Source organism: Mustela nivalis, assembly GCF_964662115.1.
Source record: "Mustela nivalis genome assembly, chromosome: 4".
NCBI lineage: Eukaryota > Metazoa > Chordata > Mammalia > Carnivora > Mustelidae > Mustela > Mustela nivalis.
In genome coordinates, this window is record NC_139023.1 from 64,725,573 (window position 1) to 64,749,841 (window position 24,269).

Consider the following 24,269-nt stretch of genomic DNA (forward strand, 5'->3'; position numbering starts at 1 on the left):
GCAAAGGCATTGTTTTGGACAATAAGGACATTAAGTGGGACACTTAAGGACACTAAGTGATTGCTAGTCTCACACCCTCACCTGGAGCTGCTCCATCCTTTCCCAGAAAACAGGCACCTCCAGGTGCGCCCCTCTGAAGAGCAGGGGCAGGGTCGCCCTCAGACTGAGGGTCCCAGGGCACTCCCATTCTCCTCCAGAGGTCGTGCCACCCCAGAGGTTCCTGGCTGGAGGGCACCGGGGACACTCAGTTCTCCCCTGGGTCAGTGGCCCTCACAGACCCCCATGTCTCCAATGGCACTCTGCCCCTCTCCAATGGCAGGGGACTTCAGGGCCATTTCTGGGGTGCCCCCCGCCCTCATAGCAGAAGAGCCCGGCCAGTGGTTCTCAAGTTTTCTTTCCAAACAATAGGACTCAACACGCAGTCTTCGCAGAGGGCCTGAAGCCATGGTGTGGCGATGTGGCAGAGCTTCTCTGGGGCAGGGGGCTCACCCGCGGCCTCGCACCCCCACACCCAGGAGGTGGCTCCACAGAAGTCTCCAAGGGACTCAGCTGGGGCCACACCCAGGCCTGGCATCCAGTCGGGGACAGGCTCTCCCATCTCCAGGCCCCAGCTGCCCCCTCAGCTAGCTGTTGCACATTGCTCCTAGGAGGAGGCTGGGCCCCTAGTGTCGCCCCTCCCTGCAACAGCACTCTGTGGTCACACCCATCTGCCCCTGCCACCTGGACTGGCCTGGAACCCTCCGATCACCAGAGTCCTCCTTACTCCAAGTTAGATCCCAAACACCACCTCCTCTGCGAAGCCCTCTCTGGAAGCTTCCAGATCTTTCCCTGACCCCGCCCCCAGCAAGGAAAAGAGCAGAGTCCTGAGAAGCTCACCTTTGCACACGAAGCACTCGATGTGGAAATACTTGTTCTGCACCCGCAGCACCTCCCCCTTGCACACATTCCCGCAGGTGTTACACAAGATCGAGGTGCTCGGCGGCTTCTCCAGGGGGCTGTGAGCGGCCTGCGGCTCCGACACTGCACGGAAGGAACCAGGAACCACGTTAACGGTGGGACACACATCAGGCATAAGGGAGCAAAGCAGCAGGAGAGTGAGGCCGTGGAGGGGGGCACCCCCCAGCTCAAGCCCCACAGGGGGTCAGAAGATAGATGCATCTTCTTTCCCAGGGGACCAAAGGGAACTGGATAATGTGAGAGGCCATCTGGTCAACCCCCAATGTGTGTGTGGGGGGTGGGGGCGGTGCGCCTCCATCAGGTGGCAGCCCCACCTGATGGGCCATCTGCCCCTGTCCAGGTCAGCACACATGCAGTGGCGGGGAGGTCACACCCCCTCCCAATGGGCAGCCTAGTCTCTTGCCGCCTTGACCTGGTAGGACCCCAGCTGGCAGGGCCTCAGAAGCAAAGCCCCCAGTGTGAGCTTGGCAGCCCTCCTGCAGCCAAGAGACCCGGCGCCCTCTCTTCTGTGAGTACAATAACCACAGTCCTCCTTTGAGCTTCCTTCAGATTCCCTCTGCGTCCTGGGGCCATTGACTGCAATTTTGCTGCTGTCCTCCTCAAAGCCAGCTATGGCCTGGGATGCTTATGGAAGCGCTGGAGACCCACTGAGGTCAGGGTGGATGGTTAAAGGGCCCGGCCATGGGGCTCTTGGGGGCGTCCACATGCTCCTCAGCCATATCATCCAAAAGTACCTACAGGACCCTGTGACCCACAGCAGGTGTACCCCCTTGAGAAGCTCCAGCTGGGCAGTGGAGATGCACCATATGGCAGAGCTGCGGTGAGGGGAGGCCCAGGGAACTGGCAGAGTTGTTTGAAGCACAAGGAGAAGCTGGCTGGATGCTGGACTTGGAGGCCAGCACGGCGGTTTGCTGTGTAAAGAGCATGGCGCATGCAGGGACCTAAACAGGCTGGATCCTTGGACCAACCCGAGAAAGTCAAACCTGGTGCTCCCTTCACCAGCCACATGGGATGCCCCCTTCCAGCCTATCCAGGCCCCCAGCCCTCACCAGGCTCCCCTGAGAGCCCTCTTTCTTCCTCTGGGAACTCACCCCCCACACACACACCGCCTGTCTCTGGGTCTCTGCCAAGTGCGTGTGGCCGACCCCTGGCTCCAGCCAGCACTGAGTAGACCACTTGGCTTTTCTCGTGGGTGGGTGTCTTTACTCATCTCCCCATCTTCTAACACCACCCACCTTTTGTTCTGGGGGCCCTGCATGAGGCTGAGACAAGGACAGGCTGCAGGTGTGTATCAGGGTTGGCAGGTGGCAGGAAGGAGTGAGGGCATCCGAGAGGCAGGTGGTCTGCAGGTGTAGGTGAGCTGTGCACCTGGCTGCAGTGGAAACCCCAGGTGGGCGCGGGGGTGTGGGCTGACCAAGGAAGCACCGGCCATGCTTCGTTGGAAGGTTAAGCTATTTGCACATGCGTACCCATTTACACAACGGTCTAACGCTAGCTTTGAGCAGGCAGCAGACCTCAAGTTCTCCTCATCCCTGTCCGAGGAGGACACTTGTCTACCCAATATTCCACCTGTCCCCCACGCCCAGCACCCTGCATCCCAGCAGCCCCCCATCTGCTAGAGCTGGGCTCCTCTCGGCCGTGGTCCCCGCCCCGGGGTGCAGAGTTGGAGAGCAGGCGGCACAAAGGGGAGGAGCTGGGTCATGCTGGGGATAGCGAGCTGTCCAAGGAGGAGGCTGTGAACACCCCAAAAGCAGCAGAGTGCCTGCTGTCTGGAGACAAGAAGTAGGTGCAAGAAAAGAGGTGAGCTGCATGAAAAGTAATTCGGCGTCTCCCTGGGCTCTCTAGACCCAGAATCAATGCCTGTCTCTGGTTTCCAGAAGAGTCACACTGGAGGGTGCAAAGCTGGGGAAGGGGGAGGGGGAGGGGGCTTCGTCTGCCCTCCTATGGCTTCAGTGACATTCTCCACTCTAGCTTAAATGCCAACCACAGGCTTGCCCTTCGCTTCTTTTTCCTGTAGAAAAGGTGCAGAAATGGCCTTATCTATTACTTAACAAAATTGGTGGAAGGTGGCATTTCCTTGGGCTTGAATTTACAACTCCCCGGCAGAATGAGCCACTGGAATCCAGGTTTAGAACCTGTGAACTGCCCGGGGCCTGCCAGGCTCCAAGTCACCCCATCCACCTCCTAGGCTCCGTGGAGATTGTGGGGGGTGGGGCGTGGGGGTGGGACACGGATCCTCCACATTGTTATCTTCTCATCTGTCCGGCAGACAGAGAACAATAGCCTATCATCTATCCACGAGCAGACAAACAAGTTTTTATACTACTAGAATCTGGCTCAAGTCCAATACGAGCCGAAGGTCACCCAGCCACCCTGGGGGTCACTCTGAGCCCCGGGGGAGCACTGGCTGCAGGGGCAGATGGCTCAGGTGCAGCCCAGCTTCCCCTGCTGTGTGGTGTCACCTGGAATGTCCAGCCTTCCGTGCGTCTGTCCATCCATGAATCTGCCCTCTGCTCACATCACCTGCCCTGAGGGGGGGGGGTCGTGTTTGCCAGGAAGATGGGCTCAATACACAATAGCTATTGTCATTCACAAAGACACACAGCCTGACACCACCAGTTTCCTGGTAACTCGAGGTCGATCTGGTCTAGGTTGGGGGAGCTGCTTTAAGATAGGCTTTGTTGGGGGGATCCAACTCTTGCCCACCTGGGGCATCCTAAAAGCCTCCCAGGGTGTCTGGGCGTGAGAGCTGTGGTGCTGCCCTCTGGTGGTGGGAGGCAGACACCGCGCTGTGGGGATGGGTGGCAGGTACCATTCTGCCCCCAAGGAGTCCCGTACATGTGTGGCGGGAGCATCTAACTTCCCAAGGTGACTCATTCCTCGAACCTCTGCAGAGGCCCAGTTGAAAGAAATTCCCATATGTGGACTTGAATGGGGTGTGTCTCTGCGGGGAGCTGTTGCCCCCGTTGCGGAGGGAGCTGAGGCCCGGAGAGGAGGCCCAGGACCTGCAGGGGGCAACACCCAGGGTTCTCTCCAGGGGGCCCCAAGACAGGGATGGGCTGTTCTGGCCCGCCCTGGTGTCTGGTGTGTGGGTCTTACATAAAAAAGGAGCATAATCAAGAAACCAGATATCAAGCCACCAAATGACACAGGGGACAGCCAGATGCATATTACTGAGGGAAACGAGCCAGTCTGCAGAGGCCGTGGGCTGTGTGAGTCCATCTACAGGACATACTGGAAAAGGCAGAACCACGGAAATGGGAAAAACAATCAGTGGTTGCCAGGGCTTGGGGGGAGGGAGGGGCGCGCAGACGGGGTGTGGAGGTGTTTAGGGTAGAGAAGCCACTGGGGTGGGACACGGTGATGTCATCCCACCCTTGTGGGAACCCACAGCAGGTTCAACCGTCACTGTGGACTGAAAAGCACTCTAAGGACGAAAGTCTGGGAAAAATGTTAAAAGAAAGTGAAGCGGAGGGAGAGCTAACACACACCGCCAAAGGCACAGGCTCATTTGGCTATGGTTGCAAGATGGGCTCCAACCTCTAGCTTCATGGGTCCCCAGCTGGGATAATAACCCAGCACGTAAACTCAGGTGGTAAGAACTGATGGCACGGGACTGAGACTATTTGATCGCTGTGTGATAAGGAAACCCTGGTCCTGGGGAGCCTTGCAGGGAACGGGAATTATTCCCGGGATCATCAACCTGGCCGAGGACTGGTCCCACGGTCCCCATGACACCCTAGTGGCCCTCCAGGCTGTGACCCTGCTCTCTCCCCAGGAGATAAGAGCCGCGTGCTGCTGGGCCTGGGATGGGAGCCAGCAGGGCCGGGTGTGGGCTTGCATCCACATCCGGGGGCAGCTGTGTGACCTTGGACCAAACCCCAAGAAGCCTCAGGTTTCACATCGATGAGCTGCTGCCTGGTCTCATGAGGCATTTTGTGAGCCTCCATTAAAGGAGAAAAAGCACCCGGTGCAATGCCTGACAGGTGACATCAACCACCGCTGCTGGCCTGGTTGTCCCCAGGCCCTCCAATCTCAGGGGCCCCCTACCCTTGGGGATGGGGAGGGGAGGGGGCTATCAGGAAGGAGACCAGGAGTCCACCAGGGGCACGGGGCGTGCCTTTGCTTACACGGCCACCTGTCAGGAGATCGTCCTAGATTTGCCTCCATGCTTTGGCTATCTCGTGATGCGGCAGGGCAGGCAATGGGGAGGGGGACACTGTCCTGATCTCAGCAACTCCCCTCCCTCACCTTGGGCAGATCACACGCCCTCTGGAGCCTTTTTCCTCCTCCAGGAAACAGGGACAAGTATTCCCAAATGTGGGACCCTCACACGGATCGGACCCGACGACACGTGCGGAGCCCGTGACCCAGCTGAGCACCTGTCGTGTGTGGGGATGCAGGAGGCAGTGACAGTGATGGGGCCACAGATAGTGCCATTAGTGACCTACAGCAGGTAGGGCTCCTAACTTCGGCGTCTGCACCCAGCGCTTCACCCAGCAGTGTCCAGCGCTGACACCGTGAGCGTGCCCGACCCAGAGCAGAGCCAGGCCTCGCCGGCCCTTGGCTTGGGGATCAGGGCCGGTGGCTGACCCCCACCAGCACGCCGGCTAACATCGGCACCAAGCTCCGCTCCCTCGCCCATGTGGCTGGCAGGCGGGGCTCCTGGACACTGGGCAAGTGGGATTTTTACCCTGATGAGCTGGGAACACTCCTCTGGCCTCTTCACCCACCAAAGCCTCCCATTCTCCTCTTCCCTCTCTCAGCTCAGCCCTGAGTGAGGCCACTTCCCACTTTGTTCACCAACCTGACGTCGCTCTAGATGCCACAGCCGGATGCCCCATGTCTGTTCCTGTCATCAAAGCTGGAGACCCACGCCATGATGACGCCCTTGGAATGCATGCCCGGAGTGGTCTCCCTTCTCCCATGAGATCCTCCCCAGGGCAGATGCCGCTGTGGCCCTGGCCTCCTCTGGCCTTGGAGCATCTGGCCTGAACCTTCTCGGTGCCCTAAGCCCCTGGAGACCACCATGAGTCAAAGCACTTCATTGTGAAGTCAGAAGTGCAAGGCGCTCAGCCAAAGGGCGCTCAACTCCAGGAACTCAAACAACAAAGCTGTTCTTGCTGTTACTGTCTGCTGACTCCGTGGTTCACCCACCCGACTCATGCCTGAGGGGGAGTACCTGGGGACCTAATAGGTGCCCGGATTCCATAGGAACCAAACAGGCCCAGCCCCAGCCCCCTATCTGCAGGAAGGGTCTGTCACCCCCATTTTATAGGGGACGACCCTCAGACTTAGAGACGCCTCTCTCGTTCCAGCAACACATCTCTCGCTTCCCAGACCGCAAGGCACATGTTGTTGGTGACCTTCAGGGACATTTCCAACTCCAAAGGTCCAGGCCATGCTGGAGCCCAAGCCAGTGAGCCCGATGAGGCCCAGCATCCCCATTCCTGCTCATCTCTTCGTCCAGAGTTTGGTCTGCAGGTCATGAACCGCAGGACTGCCTGAGGGGGCCCTGTGTGCTTGGGGTCTGACTGGTCCCCACACCCCATCAGCCGTGACGGCTTTGCTGCACTCCTCACTCTTCTGAGTGCATCACGCAAACCACTGGCTGGGGCTCCAGACGGCGCTGCTCTAATACTGAATAGGCCATATGGTCCTGAGACTCCAGTACGCCCAGAGTGGGTCCTAGGCACACAGCTCCCGCCCTCCCCCAGGCCTTCACTTCTGAAGAGACAATGAGCAGAGAGCCACAGACAGAAGCCCAGCAGGGAGATGAACCTGTGTGCAATCGGAGAGGACTTCTGGGAGGAGGTGACATGAGGTGGGAAGGTGCATTCTAGGTCTTCAGTGAGTACCCATCCTCATGCTCATCTCCACCACAGTATGACCATGCTGGGTAGCCCTTGTCTCTTGGTCTATGGCTGCCTTCCCTGGCCTGGAAGCCCCTCTAAAGTCAGGGATCAGGAGGGGACGGCTCTCACACCACGTGGCCAGAAGCATCCTTGTGTCTGGTGCGTGTCCTCCAGCATGGGTGTTTCTTTGGGCTGGTTTTCCCAGTGTGGAGTGGAGGGCCCACCCATGCCTGAGCTCGGAGTGTCTGCCTGCCCTCAGGGCTTGTTCTTCTGCAGGCTGTGTCTCAGGTCGGGAATGGGTCCCCACTCTGTCCCGCAGCCCTCCCCTGGGCTGCGTGTTGGAAAATCACACCAACTCACACAAGAGCACTCCCTTCCCTAACCTACTTATGAGCCAACTGCTAATTATAATCACGAAGCGGGAACTGTCCTCTGGAGCAGCCATCCCGGCCATGGCTGTGGCTGTCGGCAACCTGGGCCCAGCAAGCAAGCTCCCCCTCAGCCAGAGAAAAGACCCTCTGCCTCTTCATGTACGTCATTCATCCAGGATGTCCATGGGCTCCCACTCCCTGCTGAGCCTGGGTCTGGCACAGGGTCCAGGCAAAGCAGAGGAGTCCCTGCTCCCTGGGGGACAGAAAGCCCCCCTGATGGAAGCCCGTTGCCACGGATGCCTGAACTCCCAGCACCCGCCCCACACCTGCTTCCACAGTTACACCATCAAACTGCAGGGACCCTACCGGGATGCCACATCCATGTGAAGCTGTCCCCCCGCCCCACCCCGGAAATGACCTGGCCCTCTTCTGCTTCCCCATGGATATGGTCTTTGGTTTCTCCTGTGGAGCTGAGTGGGCTCATCCGAGCCCCTGACCTGCCCCAGGGCGAGACTGCCGTCAGCTGTCCGCGATCCGCTCTGCTCAGCCAGAGTTCTAAGCAGTGGACATAGGCTCGAGCACACGTTTGCAGACAGAACTGATTATGTGAAAATGCTTCATATTCCCAAACTGACCAACTCCTGCCTGCATCTCGTGGCTTCTCCATCAGCCCCGGACCAGGACGTCTGGGGAGGCCGACGCACCAGGGGTTCTCCGAGCCCTGCTCAGGGCCGGCCCAGGGCACAGCAGTGAACATCTCTGGGTGGGTGAGCTGCCCTCCTCTCCTGTTCACCCCCCTGCACTGAACGTCTTTCTGACGTCCTCTCCTCTGAAGGGGTATAGGCGCCACGCCTGCCCGGCTTGCCCTTGGAGGCCCAGCACCCAGCCCAGCGCCTAGTACCTGGCAGGTGCTCCAGAAATGGGACGAATCAACACGTATTGCACTGAGCATGTGCCGTCTCCCCCTGCACACAGCTTGCCTCAGCCTCTGGCGATGAGACCGGCACTCCTTCTAGAGATTGTGGCACGCTCATCCCTCCCCAGCTGGCTTCCAAGCAGCCCATGGAGGCAAGCGTCCAACCCCCAGGCTCTCCTCCACTGTGGCTTTAACATGCCTCCCGCTCAGCGGCAGGGACCGAAACCCCTCCCCGGGAACACAGGTGGACCCTGGAACTGCCTTGGCCAATAACATGAGGGGGGCGACACCGGGTGGCTTCCAACCTAGACCAGAATGCCATAAACTGCCCTGCCTTTAAGGACGCTTGTTCTTGGAGCCCAGCGGCCATGCAGAGAGAAAGCCCAACCACTCCAAACACCGAGTGACCACACGCAGGGGGCACAGGGATCTGTTCTCCAGAGGCTCCTGTTGTCCCCAGCTCTCTGGTCACCCCAGCCTCTAGGTCTTCCCAGATGAAACCAGAGAAAGCATGGATAGGACCAGAAAACATTCCTGCCATGTCTTTCTGAATTTCTGACCCCAGGATCCCCTCCCCAAGTCCGGACATGGTGTCCCCCCCACTTCTGCACACAACCTGCCTGAGGCTCACTGGGACCTTCCCAGAGACAGGAAAGTCACTCCCTCCACAACCTAAGTCCCAGAGGAGGTGCTGGCTGCTTGGATCCAGGAAAGGAAATGCCCCGAGTCTGGCCTGACCTTGCCTGGAGTCTTCACGAACCCCTTATGTTAGATACTCTTGTACCCATTCGGCAGGAGGTAGAAACCAAGCTCAGAGAGGCACGCTAATCAGCCCAAAGCCACACAGCCAGGAGAGGCAGAGTCAAGATTCAACCCCAGGTCTGTTCTCCTGCCCTGGTTCCAAAGTCCCAGGTGTCTGAGTAGATCTCCTTTTGGACCCACTGGGAAAGTGTCCCCTTGAGCCCAGCGAGCTCACCGCAAGGGGGCGGCTAGGACAATGGGGCCCCCAGGACGAGCTCTCCCAGCTGGCACAAGGGCAGGATCAGGGAGGTGGCCTGGAGCACAGGCACCATTTGCTCAGATCCCTGCCCTGCTCAAGCGTGTTCTGTAGCTCCCCAAGCTACCAGAACCCAGCTCAGCCCCCCGAGGGCCCCCCATGCCTCCAAGCTCAGTGCCCAGCTGGTTCCCTGACTTACCTCCCACCACTCCCTGCCCCAGGCTCTTTCCCAGAGTTGCTGCTGATGGCCTACAGCTCTGGCCCTGGCTCCCAGCATTGCCTCTGCCAGGAGTGCTGCCCCCCGTTCCCCTCCACCTGGGAAAACTGAGCTTCAGGGCCCACGTCCAGGGCCTCCTCTGGACCCACAGCACGCTCACAGGGAGCCCCGCGTGCTGGCCCCATGTCCCCCTGGGCTACCAACTGCCAACTACCAATTCATGTCACCTCTCCCAAACGGCCGGTGACCCTCTGACCTCCTCAGGTGGAGACCCCACTAGAGGCTCCTGTCTATTCTCCAGGATCCCCTAAACGTCAGCGTGGGGCTGGGGGAACAAAGGACCTGGGTCACCTCAGAGCACCTGGGTCATGCTTGCCATCCCAGCGCAATTGGCCTGCAAGGGGCCTCAGTGTGGGTGTGAGCCCTGGGTCACCCTACCTCACGTGGGGCCCCTGCTCCCCCAGGACTGATGGGGGGGCAAGTTGGGGGGCTTCACAGAGCCACACCCCACTAGACCTGGGTGATAACGGCTTGGCCTCTGGATGCCAGCGGACCGAGCACAGACCCCGGGGCCCCACGGGCTAGCTGTCGGGTCCCTGGGCCCTGAGACAGCAGTGCATTCTGACACAGACGATCTCAGCCACTCCCAGGCCATCAGGGAGCCCCACGCAGGCGGGGAAGAGCCTTGAGCTTGATGGGGAGAGGCCTAAAAGGGAAAACCCGCCCAGCCGGCTGAGTCTCCCTTCCTCCACACGGAGTGTGCGAGCCATCAAAAGGGGGGCCTGGGAGGCCACGGAAAGAGCCCCTCTGTGACAGCTGAACTGTGTCCCCCCAGAGTCACAGGTCAGCCCCCAGTTCTAGCACTTCAGACTACAACCTGATTTGGTCCTCACGTCTGTCCTTACACACAGGGGACGTTAGGACACACACAGACGCACGGGAGACCCTCTGCGGATTCAGGGAGAGGCCCACTGTCTGCGGGCCAAGGGCAGAGCCTCCCTCACGGCCACCAAAGGAACCACCCTGCAACACCTTGATCTTGGGCTCATGCCCTCCGGGAGGTGAGCAGAGGTCCCCTGTGGAAGACCCGGTCTGCACTCAGTACTTTGTTACCGTGACCCCACGAGACGAGCGGGTGGAGAGTGCTGGAAGCCAGGCCTGGTGTGTGCTGGCGTCCCTCCTTCAGGCCTTTTTCCATCTGCAGGGGGGACAGTGATGTGACCCCACGCAGGGCTTTCTGGGGATGGTGACGGGGCAGGGCCAGCTCATGGTGGGGTGTCAGTGCGTGGCAGGGAGCTGGAAACTCATGCTGGCCCCCGGGCTCAGCACACTCCAGTTCGAGCATCTGGCAAGTCCCAGGACATGTCATGCCTCCAGTAGCTGGTCCAGGCGGCCTGCCCACCCACATCCCTGAGGGTGTCACCTCGCGGCCGGAAGAACGGCACTTCCTGACCAGAGAGGCACCCGAGGATCTCATGGGTGGTGTCCGGAAGGTCCAGGCGCAGTGGACATCTGGGCCCATTCTCTCCCCACACTTGCCCCGGGGATATGGCCAAGGGCAGAGGGGGGTGAAGCCCGCTCAGGGCACATACAAAGTCTGGCCGGGCCAGGCGCAGGGCTGGGGGCTCGAGGCCCTCAGGCCAGTCTCTTGTTTCTCTTATCACACCACTACTGGCCAGTGCAGCCCCCGCAGCAGCAGTGAGTGACCCTGTCAGGTCAGGGCCCACACTACCCTGCAGATACGCAGTAAATATTCCTCAAATCCAATGGGAACGGGACTCACATCTGACGGCCCGAAGCCATGCGTGGTACATCAGTGTGGTGATGATAACATGCGTGACAACAGTCCCCGGGCCCGGGCTGAGTGCCAGGTGCTGCCCTTGGCGGTTTCCACTGACGACCATCACAGAGTGAAGAACACAGGCCCTGTTCCCCCTTCCTCTGTATTCAAGCCAATGCAGGCCGTACGACTCAGGCATGGTCAGGCTGGACGTGATGATGCCCTCCATCTGTGATGGGCAGACACATTGGCTCCAGGCCACGACAAGAACCACGACCACCCCACAGCACAGAGAAGGAGCCCGAGTCCCAGAGACATTCAGTAGTGTGGTGAGATCACACAGCCTGTAACTGGTGGGGGCCGGTTTGTGTCCCCAGGCCTTCCCCCGCCACACGATCTGTCCCCTCGGTACCATCCTCCCACGCGCGGGTCCACAGAAGGCTGGTGGCAGAGAAGTGTGTCAGAGTGTCTAATTAAAACTGGGCATCCAGAGGGTCGGCTGGATGCCAGGGAAAGCCGAGATGTGCAGGAAGACGTCGGTTCAACACGCACACCACGCTCCCACTCCTTCCACAAACCCCAGGTCCCCTGCGGCATTTGGCTAGTACAGACTGGACTCCCGCGCACAGTCCGATGTCTGAGGGTCCCATCTGTCCTCTGAACATGGACGGACTGGGGTTCATTGACACCCGGTGATGCAGCCTGTGGGTGGCGATGTCCCCCCCCCTCCGTCTGTCAGGCCCAGAGGCGTGGTCCTGGGGGCCACCCAGCGCCGCGTGGGAGCCCAGACCCCGCTCCCTCCAGTCAACCATTCCTTAGGTTTCAACAACAAAAGTAGCTGCTTTCGGGGGGAGAGAAATAATACCATCCATCACCACAAACCCAAACAGCACAGAGAAGTCGAAGGAGAATTGCAAGTCCTGGCTAATCTTCAACCCTGAGATTAACCACGGATCAGCTCAGTGGCCATGCTGGGTGGCAAGGGTGTGCCACGAATGATACGTCATGTGTGTGCATTTACACACGCAGACACAGGCCTAGGACATGTGGTGTGACAGGAGCCACAATAAGACATAACAGAAAGACCCAATCTTTACAGGGAGCCTCATCCTCGTGTCTTCCTGAACAATTTCCTAAATTTTTGAGCAGAAGCCACACCGCTTGGCAGAAGCGGCCCAGTGTACACTCAGAAACGTTTATCGAGATAGCATCCACAGACCATATGATTCCCCTAGCTAGAGGCACAGTTGTATGATTTGGGGTGTAAAGTTGGCCCTGGAGCCCCACAGGAATCAGAGGCATCAAGCAGTCGAAAATGCAGGCGTAACTTCCGACTCCCCATCACCCTAACCACGACTCGCCGCCTGTGGACCAGAGCCTTCCTGAGGACGGAAAGGGGTTAACACGTGTCCCATATGTGCCAAGTGTGATACGCTGGCTTCTCACAAAAAGTCACCTAGAGAAAAGTGCTGTGATGAAAATCAGAAGGAAGAGAGCACACATTTACTGAACCGTACAGTACACACTAAAAAATTGCGTGGCAGTGGACAGTGGATCCGCACGGCTCCAGCCTGTAGCTCGAGGTCATCTGTACTCGCGGGGCCATGTGTTGAGCGGCAGAAGCAATTGTAGAACAAGCTCGTCGTCCCCAGAAGTAACCCCCTGCCCATCGCTGTCCCTCCCCACTGCCCCGCCCCTGCCCTGGTGACCAATGATTTACTTTCCGTCTCCAGGGATCTGCTCCTTCAGGACATTTCACACACAGACTCGTACAACGGGCGGCTTCCGTGTCTGGCTTCGCAAGAATGCAGAATGTTCCTGCGCCTCACCTGTGTTACAGCAAGAGTCGGGCTCTCCGTGACCCTAATGTTCCACCGCGTGGACATGCCCGCGTTCCGTTCCTCGAGCGGAGGTCTCCGGGGCTGTTTCCGCCTGCTGGTCATTGTGGATCAGCTGCTGTGATGACTCGGACGCAGCCCCCTTGGTGTGGACATGGGTGCCCGTGTCTCTGGGGTGCCTCCCGGGGTGAACTGCGAGTTGGCCATTCGTACGGTGACTGTGTTTCAGCATCTGAAGCCCTGCCAGACCTTTCCCTAGGTGGCATCCCACCAGCTGTGGCGGGCGAGGGTCCGGAGTCCCCGCATCCGTGTCTCTCTGACCATTGCCACAGGGCAGGTGCGTGGTGGCCACCACGCACCATCTCGATTCACAGCAGCGAGGACCAGAGATGCTCGTTCTTGCTTGCCTGTCTCCTTGGGAGAATCGCCTGCTCAGGCCTTCAGTCCACGTCCTGTGGCCGTATCTCCATTCAGCGTCAGAGCAGAGTCCTAAGGACTGTTTACGTGTTCTGGACGCGAGTCCCATACCACGTAAGAGATCAGCAAACACCGTCTTCCCCTCTGCCGGCTGCTTCCGTCTGCTTCGTGCCATTCTTTGCAGCATATGAATGTTCCGTTTTGATGAAATCCAATTTATTTGCATTTTCTTTTGCTGCTCGCATCCTTGGTGTCAAGGCTAAGACAGCACTTCCTTTCTGAGTTCTACCACGAGCTGTTTTCGGCTTTACTGTAATTTCACATAAACACAATCACACTTCCTTTGCTGCTGCTTCTTCATCTAAGTAGCAGGAACAACGGCTTTGGGTGCAGGAGGTTGGGGCTACTTCTGATGATCCCTGTTTCCCCTCTGCCGTTGGCATCACCACCCACCACCCGGTGGGAAGGACATAGGGTGCGCGGCCGAGAACTGCCTGGCCACCAGCCCGGAAACCCGTTGAGGGCACAGACATCATGTTCGTGTGCCACAGCTCTCAGGACTGCTGGTAACATCAGAACACTCCAGTGCGCCCCCCAGGCCGGCTGGTGTGCCCCCCAGGCTGGCCAGTGCGCCCTGCCCCAGGTCGGCCTGTGCTCCAAGGCTGGGGAGGAGAGCCCCGCACAGGGCTGCGTCTTGCCAGCCGGCGAGGACGGGGGGGATGGCCACAGCTTTGCAGAAACGAGGGTCAGATGTCTGCTATGCCAGCTCACAGTGCCCTGGGAAGAGGTGCCACAATCCAGCCCAGGTTACAGAGCGGGCCTCCCAGGTCCCCAGGACTGGTGAAGTGTCCAGCCCAGGGCATAGTGAGGGCAGGCCTGAGACTTTCAGCAGCTCGCTGGTCGGCTTCCTGGCAGCCCCCTAGCACCCCAGGTCTCAGAGGCTCTCCTGTGCACCCTGGCCTCCCTCTGCTCCCGGGGTCCAGGCTCCCTCCCTGAACTCGCTTCCCCTTCCCCACGTGCCTCCATAGCCGCCCCCTCCAACTCCTCCTCCCACCACCCTGACTGTTGGCCCCCTGGCGGAGTCCTGAGTTTGAGGGGATGAGGAGATCACGGCTATGTAAGTGGGTGAGGGCCCGACGCCTCCCGTCAGCCCCAGCAGAAACGCTGGTTTATGGCCATCCCTTCAAGCGGGTTGCCCAGCCCGAACTCACCTGACATTCTGGGTTGGACAAGTCTTGCTGCGGGGGCCGTCCTGGGTCGGGACCACCCTTCCCCAAGCTGTGACAAACCAAACTGCCTCCAGACATCGCCAGATGTCCCCAGGGAGAGCAGAATCTGCTCCAGCTACAAGCACCGCCTTACAGGAGGAAAGAAGGAAGGGGAGGCGGGTGCAGACGGCCTGGGGGCCCAGTGACTCCGGCCCAGACGGTGGGGTCTGAGGGCCCCAGAGCCCACCACTGTGTGATGTGGGACCGTAGTCGTCTGTAAAACAGGTCACCCCACAGGTTTGTCATCAAGCTGCCGTAAGAAACCCCAAAACCCGGCAAACAGTTGGCGCTCATGTGTAGTGGCCCTCACCACACTGGAAACCGGCAGAGCTTGATCAGGCTGCCTCCCTTCAAGTCAGACCCCCAAAGCTTATCTGTGGGACTCCAGGCTTCCAGTTGGAAAAGCAAGCCTTCCCCCACAAGCCAGCCCGTCTCAGCCATGAGGGTGGCAGCGAGGTTTACCTGTCTCTCCTCTCGGCATCCCCATGGAGCGAGGCCTCCACACCAAGGACTGGCTGTGGCGGCTGCGGGCGGCAGCTGGGCAGCGGGACAGCCTCTGTGGTCAGCACGACTCCAGATGGCCACAGGGTCACGTGGGACTGCCACCCTCATGCCCCAGGAAGGGCAGGGCCCACCCCTTCCCGGTACACTGAAATAGACTCCCCCCGCCCCACCACCCAAAGATGCACCTGTTTCCCAACCATCCGGGAAAGCGACTTTAGAAAGACACGCAGCGGGAGTGGAGCGGGGAGGGCCGGGCCCAGGGCCAGGTGCGGGCAGCGGGCACCGGGCATGAGCCCACGTGACCCTCACAACACCCCGCGCCCGTGATCTGGGGCTGCCCAGCAGAGCCCCACACATGGGGGGCTTCACATGACTCCGGAGGCCAGGAGGCTCCTTCCCCACAGCTTCCAGCCCCTGGGACTCCAGGTGCTTTCTTATGTGGCTGCTCCCTGTGCATCCGTGTGTCCTTTTCTGTCTCTGCTAAGGACACCAGTCACTGGATGGACGACCCCATCGGCAGCCCTACTTTAATCACATCTGCAAAGACCCTTACTCCAAAGAAGGTTACGTGCCAAGTCTCTGGGTGGGCATGATTGGGGGGGGACTTTCTACCCCACTACACAGCTCCGATATGTCAGAGGGGAAACAGGTGCCACATGGAAAGCTGAGGCCATGAAAGATGGCTTTGGGGCCCCACTGGGACCGGCTGACCGTGTGGTCCCTGAGCCGTCTGGCGTCCCCAGTGTCCCTTCGCTAGCTTCAGCTTTAAGGTGCCAAATCATGCATCCTGGGCACGGAACTATACATCCTCTTTGCTCATAAATGAAAGGCAATTCTGCGACCCATGCCTTCATCTCCGTGCCCAGCTTGGGGCAGAAACCAAGATGGTGACAATGATGTCAGCTTCCCTCTGAGCACTCAGCAAATCCCATATGCTGCCCCATACCGAGGCAGGAACCATTCTGTCCCCACTGTTCCTAAGAGGAAACTGAGGCAGAGACAAGTGGGGTGCAGCCAGCTTTGGTGAATGAGAGGGGGTTGTGGGCTTGGAGCCTGAGGGCCTGGCAGGGCCCTCTGCCTGTGGCCAGAGGCATAGAGGGCGCCCGGGAGGAAGGGACCGGCAGACATGCAGAGGCCAAGAGGCAGCTCACTGCTGGGCCCTGGGAAGGCTATGCCAGGCATGGGAACAGCCTGTGTGAGGTTGGAGAGGAGATGCTCCCCCTGGGCAGAGGAACCCCGATCACGTGGCTCATGTGGCCGACTATGGCCCATGATGCCTCGCTGGAAGGGACAATGAGTCACGACGTGCCTCACTCATCCCCGCTGGCCCTGTCGTGCCTCTGCCTTTGAACAAGGAGACAATCCCTGGGCCAGTGTGCTGGTCCTGGGAGGAAGATTCGAGATGGAGGGGACCCACCTCCTGGAGCCTGGCCTGATCTCACTGAGCCCCCGCCAGCCGGCAGGCCCTCATTTATGCCTCCAAGCACTGGACTATTTGTCCCGCCGTGCACAAGTTTCTTTCCCACAGCTGCTGTCACAAACTGGAGGCCTAGTGTTACTAGGCCCATCTCAGGGTGTCTGCAGGGTGGCCTCCTCCCAAGGCCCCCGGGAGAGTCTGTTCGTGGCCTCCCCCAGTTTCTAGGGGCGACTGGTCCTCCCTGGCTGTAGCCTCGTGTCACGTGGCCTTGTTTTCTGTGTCTGTCCCTAACCTCCGTCTCTCCCCTTCCAGGAATAGTTGTGACTGCATTCTGGGCTCCCACAGGTCATCCACGATGATCTCCTCGCCGCGACCCCCTTAATGCAATCCCGTCTGCAGAAACTCTGTTTTCCAAATAAGCCCACCCTCCCAGGTCACAGGGCCGAGGACCTGGTCTGTTTCGGAGAGGGTCATTCTCTAGCTGCCATGTGCAGCCACGGTTTATGTGGGAAGTAGACAGGTAACCGTTCTCTTCACCAAACCCAAGCTGCTCTCCTCACTCGCGAGGGGCTCTGCGGCTTTTCCACTCGCTTCCACTTCTTATGTAACCCACGCGGCTCTGACCCACTGAACTGATTTTGTGCCCACAAGTGGGTCGCCACCTGCGGTGTAGAAAGTTCCATCCCCACTTTCATACCTGCCAGGGTGGGGGACCCGAGCGAAACTGAGTGATTTAAAGTTAAGAGAGAAATGTGTTCTTTCTGCACAGTGAGGGTGGGCGGACTGACAGGTACCCAGAAGGATTCTCTCTCTCTCTCTCTCTCTCTCTCTCTCACACACACACACACACACACAAACACACACACATAGCCAACTACATGGTCCCAGCCACCCTGCTCAAGGACGGCCTCCCCCAGCCGCCCACACAGCAACCTGCATCACAGGAGCAGCGGGGCTCACCGGGTGGCTTGGGAAGGGGCTCTGACCGAGAGGAAAGGAGAGCACGGCCCCAGACGGCCCCAGCCTCTCCACCCGGGATCCGCCACCGCTCCCTCATCCTCCTCGCGGCACACCCCTGCCCCACATTCCAGCGAGATCCTTCTCTCCCTGACAGCCTCACGCTGTTTCCACCAACCATGGCCCTCGTCAGTGCACTCCCTCGCATGTTTACCAACGCTGCTGGAAGATGAGAAACAAATGAGACCAGAGCCTGGAACTCTCTGACAGACGGTGCGGATCCCCAAGGTCACTTTAAACCAAGGAAGACACCAGCACTTTTTCAGGGGCATAAAAACTTAGGTCTGGAGAGAACTGCAACATCGTCCAGACCCCGGACAGGGATTCCTAAGGCCCGGCCCTGGCCTCTCTGAGCACTTAGCCCCCACACCAACAGCATGCTGGATGCCTCTGCCTGGAAGCCCTCCCGTGCAATTCATAGTGGGAAAGAGACCACTTTGCCCTTAACATCTGCTCCCACCACACTCACCTCTCCTTCTGCATGCAGGCAGACCTGGGTTTGCAACCATCGCTCAGCCACTGGGTGACCTTGACCCAGAGACTTAAGCTCTCTGAGCCTCAGTCTCCTTGTCTATAACATGGGGATGCCTACCTATCAGGCTACAGGGAGCTAAATGACAGGTTTTGCGTGAAACTGCCTGGCACCCAGCCTCATTAGGATGCCTGTCACAGTGGATCTGACCCAGCCTGCTCTACTATGACCCCCTAAAACGAGTTACAACCCTCCTTCCAAATAAGGCCCCATCCCAGGGTACCAGGTCCCAGGATTAGGACTTCAGCATATCTCTTTGGAGAACTTGCTTGACCCAGAACACGGGCATTCCTATTTTCAGCAAAATCACCCACAATCTCAGACTGGCTGGCACAAAGCGTGGATGTCCCCTGTCGTGTTTCTCCCCTGCATGGCAGAAGGCATCCCTTCTCTCTGTCCCTGCCCCTGTACCCCCCCCCATTTCTCTCCTGGTAAAGACCCTGCCCCCCCCCGCATTGGTCTCCCCTCCCTGGTGGTCCCCCCTCCCTGCCAGGGCCCCAGCACTGAATGGCGACTCTGAGGGTTCCCATGGCCTCCCAGCTGGAGACCCAACTCCTCACTCTGGAGCTGGATCCTGGCCTGGCAGGGACCTCTCCAGACGCTGCAACTTCTGCCTCCCTCCCTCTTCCTCTCGGCATAGCTGCTGGGCCCTGCCCAGAGAACGCACTTCCAGGGCCCCCAAGGTATCAGCCAGGAGCTGGTTGCGGTGAGAGCCCCCCAGACATCCCAGGGTTGGGCAGGAGACAGATGTCCCATTGGTGCCATGGAGCAAAGACTGCATCCATGCCGGTGCCACGGGCCTGCCGGGAGCTCAGTACTGTCTAAGGTGCGAGACGCAGGGACTCGTGGGCGTGGAACAGGCAGGCTGGCCAAGCGACAAATGCGGACAGGGGAACCCTGAACGTGCAGGTCCAACATGTGGTCGGTGTAACCATGGAGGAACACGGGCAGCCGCCTTGGCCGTGGCTGCGCACAGGGTGCAGGAAGGCGGCTGCTGTGTTCGGGGTCTCAGGGGTCTCTCCGAGGTCATACGGAAACTCAACTCTGCCAGCTTCAGAGTAAGACAGAAAACATTTCAGAGCAGGTGGGGGCGGGGGCATGCCCAGCATGGGGATCAGCAGCTGTGATGACCCCGAGGCCATGGGGACCCCGGAGCAACAGGGAGGCTGCAGGAGGCCCAAGGGACGGCCTGAGCTACGGGGCAAGCACCTCGGTGGCCCCCAGAGCCACCAGCAGGGCACAGCGGTCAGCGAGAAGGGTGGGTGGTGACTTTCTGCCACCAGCACAGCCATGCCCCTCCCCCACAACACACTGGCTTGCTCTTCCCAGGGCACCAGACCCCTCCCTGCCCTCCCAACCCCGGGAAGGCCATCTTGCCCTGAGCTCAGCAGGGATTCATCTCCCTGCCCACATACCCACCCGCCTCCCGCCCCAGTAAAGACAGACAAGCCAGCAACAGAAAAATAAGCAAAGGAGGCAACAGGAAATCCGCAGAAAGACAAGCGGCCCGGAAATGTAGAGAATGTTCTGGGCGCCACAGGACCGGGGGAGGCGACTCAGAACTGGGAGGAGCCCCTTCCCACCCGCTCGGCAAACATGAACACACGGACACTGACCTGAGCTGGGCTAGGAGGGGACAGGGACAAGGGACCCACATGCCCCTTGCAGTAAAGGTATGAGGTGGGACAAGCCTCTGGGGAGAGCAGTTTGGTCTTAGAGATTCCCATTTAGCGATTGCAGCCCTGCTGCAACCATCTCCCACGGGTTCTACCTGCGCGTGGGAACAAAGGTGCATGGGTAAGCCCCCTCAGCCCCACCGGGTATGGCCAGTCTGATCACATGTGAGCCCAATGGCCCACGTACCTCCGACACAGGTCACAGGCCTTGACAATAGCCCGGCCCAAGCCCTGGAGCCCATTCCCGGGTCTTCCCTCTGTGTGAGTCAGGATGGCCCCACAGACCCCACTCAGCCACCCCAGCACAGGGCAGAGAGTAGACCCACTCAGGGTTCAAGAAGCAAACCATCGAGTGAGAGAATGGACGCACACAGACAGGCCACTGGGTGCTCTCCAGGAAACATGGTGGCATCAGTGCCACACGTGGCAGGTCCCCCACCTCGGTGGCCTCAGTTTCCCATCTGTGCACTGGGACACAAAGAGCACCCAGCTATGGCAGGGCTGGGGGAGGGATGAATGGAGAGTCACGTGCTCTGTGCAGGCCTGGCGCCTGGTCCCTGCTCGTGGCAGGACCATAGGACCAGCCACAGAGCTGCTGACGGGACTGCTAAAACCTGGACGGCACACGAGTCCCAGCGGCCGAAGTGGGAGCGGCCCCAGCTCCAACCACCAGGCAAACGGATAAACAAAATGTGGCATGTCCACACAACGGGACATTGATCACCCTCAGAGAGGAAGCTGGGATGTGAGCCACGACGTGGACAAACCCATCCCTTGCACGAGGGACCCAAGGAGTCAAATGCACAGACAGAACTAGATGGCGGGGACCAGGGGCCGGGGCAGGGGTGGGGAGCTAGTGTCTCCCAGGGACGCAGTCGGTCCAGGACGATGACAAAGTTCTGGGGACAGTTGGGGTCCGGGCACCACAGCATTGAAGGCATTAAATACCACTGAGCTGGACATGTAGAAATGGTTAAAATGGTAAATCCTGTGCCTGGTATATTTTACCGCAATTAAAACAAAATGTGCCAACAGACGCTTTCTGGGCCTGAGGCAGCGGAACCGCAAAGCCCAAAGGAGGGGGCTTGGCTGGCTGTGCCCAGGGTAAAGGGGCCTTGCCTGCTGCCCTCACCCACCGGAGTCCCAGGGTAACAGACAATGGGGCGGGGGGTGTGGTCTGAGTGGGGCTTACATCAGGGGCCACCCCTGAGTATGCTCACAGGGACAAAGGGAAGCGGAGGAAGGGATGTGAGCACATTTTCCAGCTCAGCGCAGCTACGTTTACACCTTGGTGCCCAGAGCAGCGTCCTGGACCACACAACTTTCCCAAATATGGCTGTTTTCCAGCTAAGGCCTAGGGAAACCCCAGACCGCCCCACCCTTGTGTGGATGCTTTCTCAGGTCCTGGGATCCGTGGCCCTGGGTCACTAGCCCCGACCCAGCTCAGGACTTCAGGGGCGAACAGGTGCACATTGGTTCTGAGGATTCTGAAGTGGAGGGGTGGGGAGCCACAATGGGGCAGACAGGGGCAGCAGGAGTCGGACAGACGAAGGGCCTCCTGTGGAGTCCCTGGTCGAGGCAGCTGGACAGGAAGGGAACAGGTATGCCCACACAAGGAGAGAAGCGTGTGCATCAGCTGGGGGAGGGGGAGAGGACAGCCAGCTGGAGGTCACCCACGGAGCAGTTGCTGGCTGACAGAGGGGGGGCGTTTGCAGCGGAAAGCACGCCCCTGAGGCAAAGTTGTGGGGGCAGGAGGAGGAAGCCCCAAGAGCTCAGCACGGCCTGGACACAGGCGCTCACCAGGATGGGGTGAGCTGGGGAGAGCCTCGGCCAAGCCAGGAGTCGGTCCCTTGATCTAGAGATCCCATTTCCGGACTGCGCCCAGGGGAAGGAAAAGCGAAAAGATCTGTGCACCCCCGTGTTCACAGCATGAGTCACAACAGCCAAAAGCAGCCAAGGGTCCATCAACAGAGGAACTGATATGCACAACACCATCCACCCAGTGCAATGTTCCTCAGCCTCAAAAAGGAAGGACGTTCCGACACCTGCCACCGCCTGGAGGGACCTCGGGGACGCTGCTGCGTGCGGGGAGATAAGGCGGCCACAAAGACAAACAGTGTGTGAGGTCACTTGCACGAGGTCCCCCGAGCCGTCCGATCCACAGGGGAGAGAGCGCCATGGAGGCTGCCGGGGGCTGGGGCGGGTGGGCAGAAAATCGTTTCACGGGGCCCCATGGGCAAGCTCTGAAAATGGATGGTGGGGAAGGTCCCGCCAGAATGTGAATGTCCTTAACGGTCCTGAACCATCTAGCTCTGGTTAAAATGGCATAAAATATATGATTATATTTTAGCACAATAAAAAATGTCTAGATACAAAAACAAAACAGAAAGCACTCTGCACCTAGTAAAGGCAAGAGGGAAGGGGTCCAACGAGGCACAGAAAACATGCTCAGGGCCAGATTCCACAGGGCCGTGTGCGGGAAGGAAGGCGCGGTGCCCCTCCCGAGGGTCGAGGCGGAGGGAAGAGCGGCTTTTGCAAAAACTCGTGCGTGTTGTGTGTGATACCATCACACACGCTGCTGCCCGCCCTCCTGGGGATGACAAAGGTAATACACGGACTCTAAGAAATCGTGACTGAGGAGGACATCCCCGGAAGAGCTTGGGGCCCCTCAGTCGGGTCCTCACTACCAGATGTGTGTGGGAGGCAGGAGAGAGCTGGTGGCAGCGGTCAGCGAAGCAAGAGGCTCAGGCTGGTCAGTTATCGGGGGTCAGGAGGGTGCTGTGAGCACCAGGACATTCGAACCAGAGCAGATGGGGCCTGGGTACACAAACGTGTCCTTTAAAGTCTCCTTTCTCCCTGGAATCGTCGGTGACACTTGATGCCCAGTGGGTGGGTGGGGGCACGGCTCCTCCGAGGGGATTCCACCTGGCCTCGAGCTCAGCTGACCAGACCCCCGGACCCACAACCAGCACCCCGCCCCCCCCAGTGCTCCCATGAGCCATCTGGGGACAGAGACAGGGCCCAGGGCAAGGGCCCTGCAGCCAGGTGACCTTGGCTTCCCACCTCCCCGCCAAACCCAGAATCCAGAATATTTCTGAGGATTTGGGGAAAAGCAGCAGTGTCACCAGCACCCGAGTTCAGAAGACACAGGAGCTATAATCTTATGGGACCCCCGCTGGCCCTGCCAGTCTGGGCCCTAGATGTGTCTGGCCTTTAGTCACCAGCCCCTCATCCCCTTTCACAAGACCACAGCCATGCAGGGCCAGGTTCCCCCTGCAGTTCATTCCCCTTCGCCGGAAGCTCATGGGCACGCAGGGAAATGGCCTTTGCCCAACACGAATGCGATTCAGGCCTATTTGTTGGAGCAGAGTTGAGGGATCAAATCGGTATCTGAATAATTCAGCTTCCCCAGGAGACCTGGCGGGCGAGGGGGGTTGGATGTGTTCAGGATTCGGAGCGGGTCCCCTTGGCAGGTTTGCACACAGGAGAACTATCTGTGAGGCTGCCGATTTTGAGCGCTAAGCCAAAACACGCCTGTCAGTAACGAGCTCGCCATGCCGTCTCCGGGCTCCACGTCATGCTCCTCTCCTCTGCTCGGCCCAAGCATTCCAGATCTCCAAATGTTCAGCCTGAGCACTGAGGCAATCTGTCACCCTGGACAGAGAGTGGACAAGTGTGGACAAGAGTGGACAAGAGCAGAGCTCCTGCTCACTGGCTCCAGGTAGGAAGGCACACCGACATCCCTGCACATTTCGCAGAGCTCCCCCCACCTGCCCCAGTAGGGACCCGGGTCCTCCTCTGCTGCAGAGCTGGGCAGGGAGGGAGCCATGCTGGCACAAGGGGGCTGTGTCGCCTGCCAATGCTGTCCTATTGCTGCCACCGTGGCCAGTGTCTGGCCCTAGCTCCCACCCAGCCATAGATCCTGGCGACTATAGGTGCACCTCTCCAAGTCGCGGCGACTCCAGAGTCAGGCATACCATGGAAAATGAGAGGTTCTATTCCTGGCCTAAGCCTCTTTCCCAAAACTGGGCCAGCCAGGGCCCAGCTACTGCCTGGGTCTTGGGACTGGCCTGAGACCCGTTCCTGGGTCCCTGGGGCTCCCTAGTCTCTGTGGCCCCGAAGGCTATCTGCTCCCAGGCCATCTCTCCGCAGGACCACACCCCCAGGGGGCAGGATCCCATGGGCTTCGTGCAGCTGGGTCCAAGCACCGAGGGCCCAGCAGCCCAGGCCGAGCCCTGCCACCGTTGCCGTTGCTCTCCAGCTCCCTTACCCCGGACACACCTCCCTGTTACCTAGCTTCACAGATCACACATGCCACCGATTCCACAAGATGTGTGAAGCTGATGAGGACAGAAGGACTGTGGACCAGACTGCAGTGTGAGTCCTGTTAGATGGGAGGGAGGGGCCCACCTGCACCCTGGCCCTCTCTCCTGCCCAGCCCGAGGCAAGTGCCAGCTCCCGCCCCAAGGACAGTGCCCTGTGCCTGAGGCTTTTTCTCTCTTACAAA

The 24,269-nt window shown here is 59.5% G+C and overlaps 1 protein-coding gene across 4 annotated transcripts in view; it reads right to left on the reverse strand.

Moving 5' to 3' along the window:
- The window catches only part of ABLIM2 (actin binding LIM protein family member 2), a 135,596-nt gene that overhangs the window by 98,525 nt on the left and 12,802 nt on the right, over positions 1 to 24,269 (reverse strand). For all 4 annotated transcript variants that reach the window (XM_082727508.1, XM_082727510.1, XM_082727509.1 and 1 more), the window contains exon 2: positions 877 to 1,020. In XM_082727508.1, coding sequence (XP_082583634.1) covers positions 877 to 1,020 — 144 coding nt within the window. The remainder of the gene's footprint in view (positions 1 to 876; positions 1,021 to 24,269) is intronic.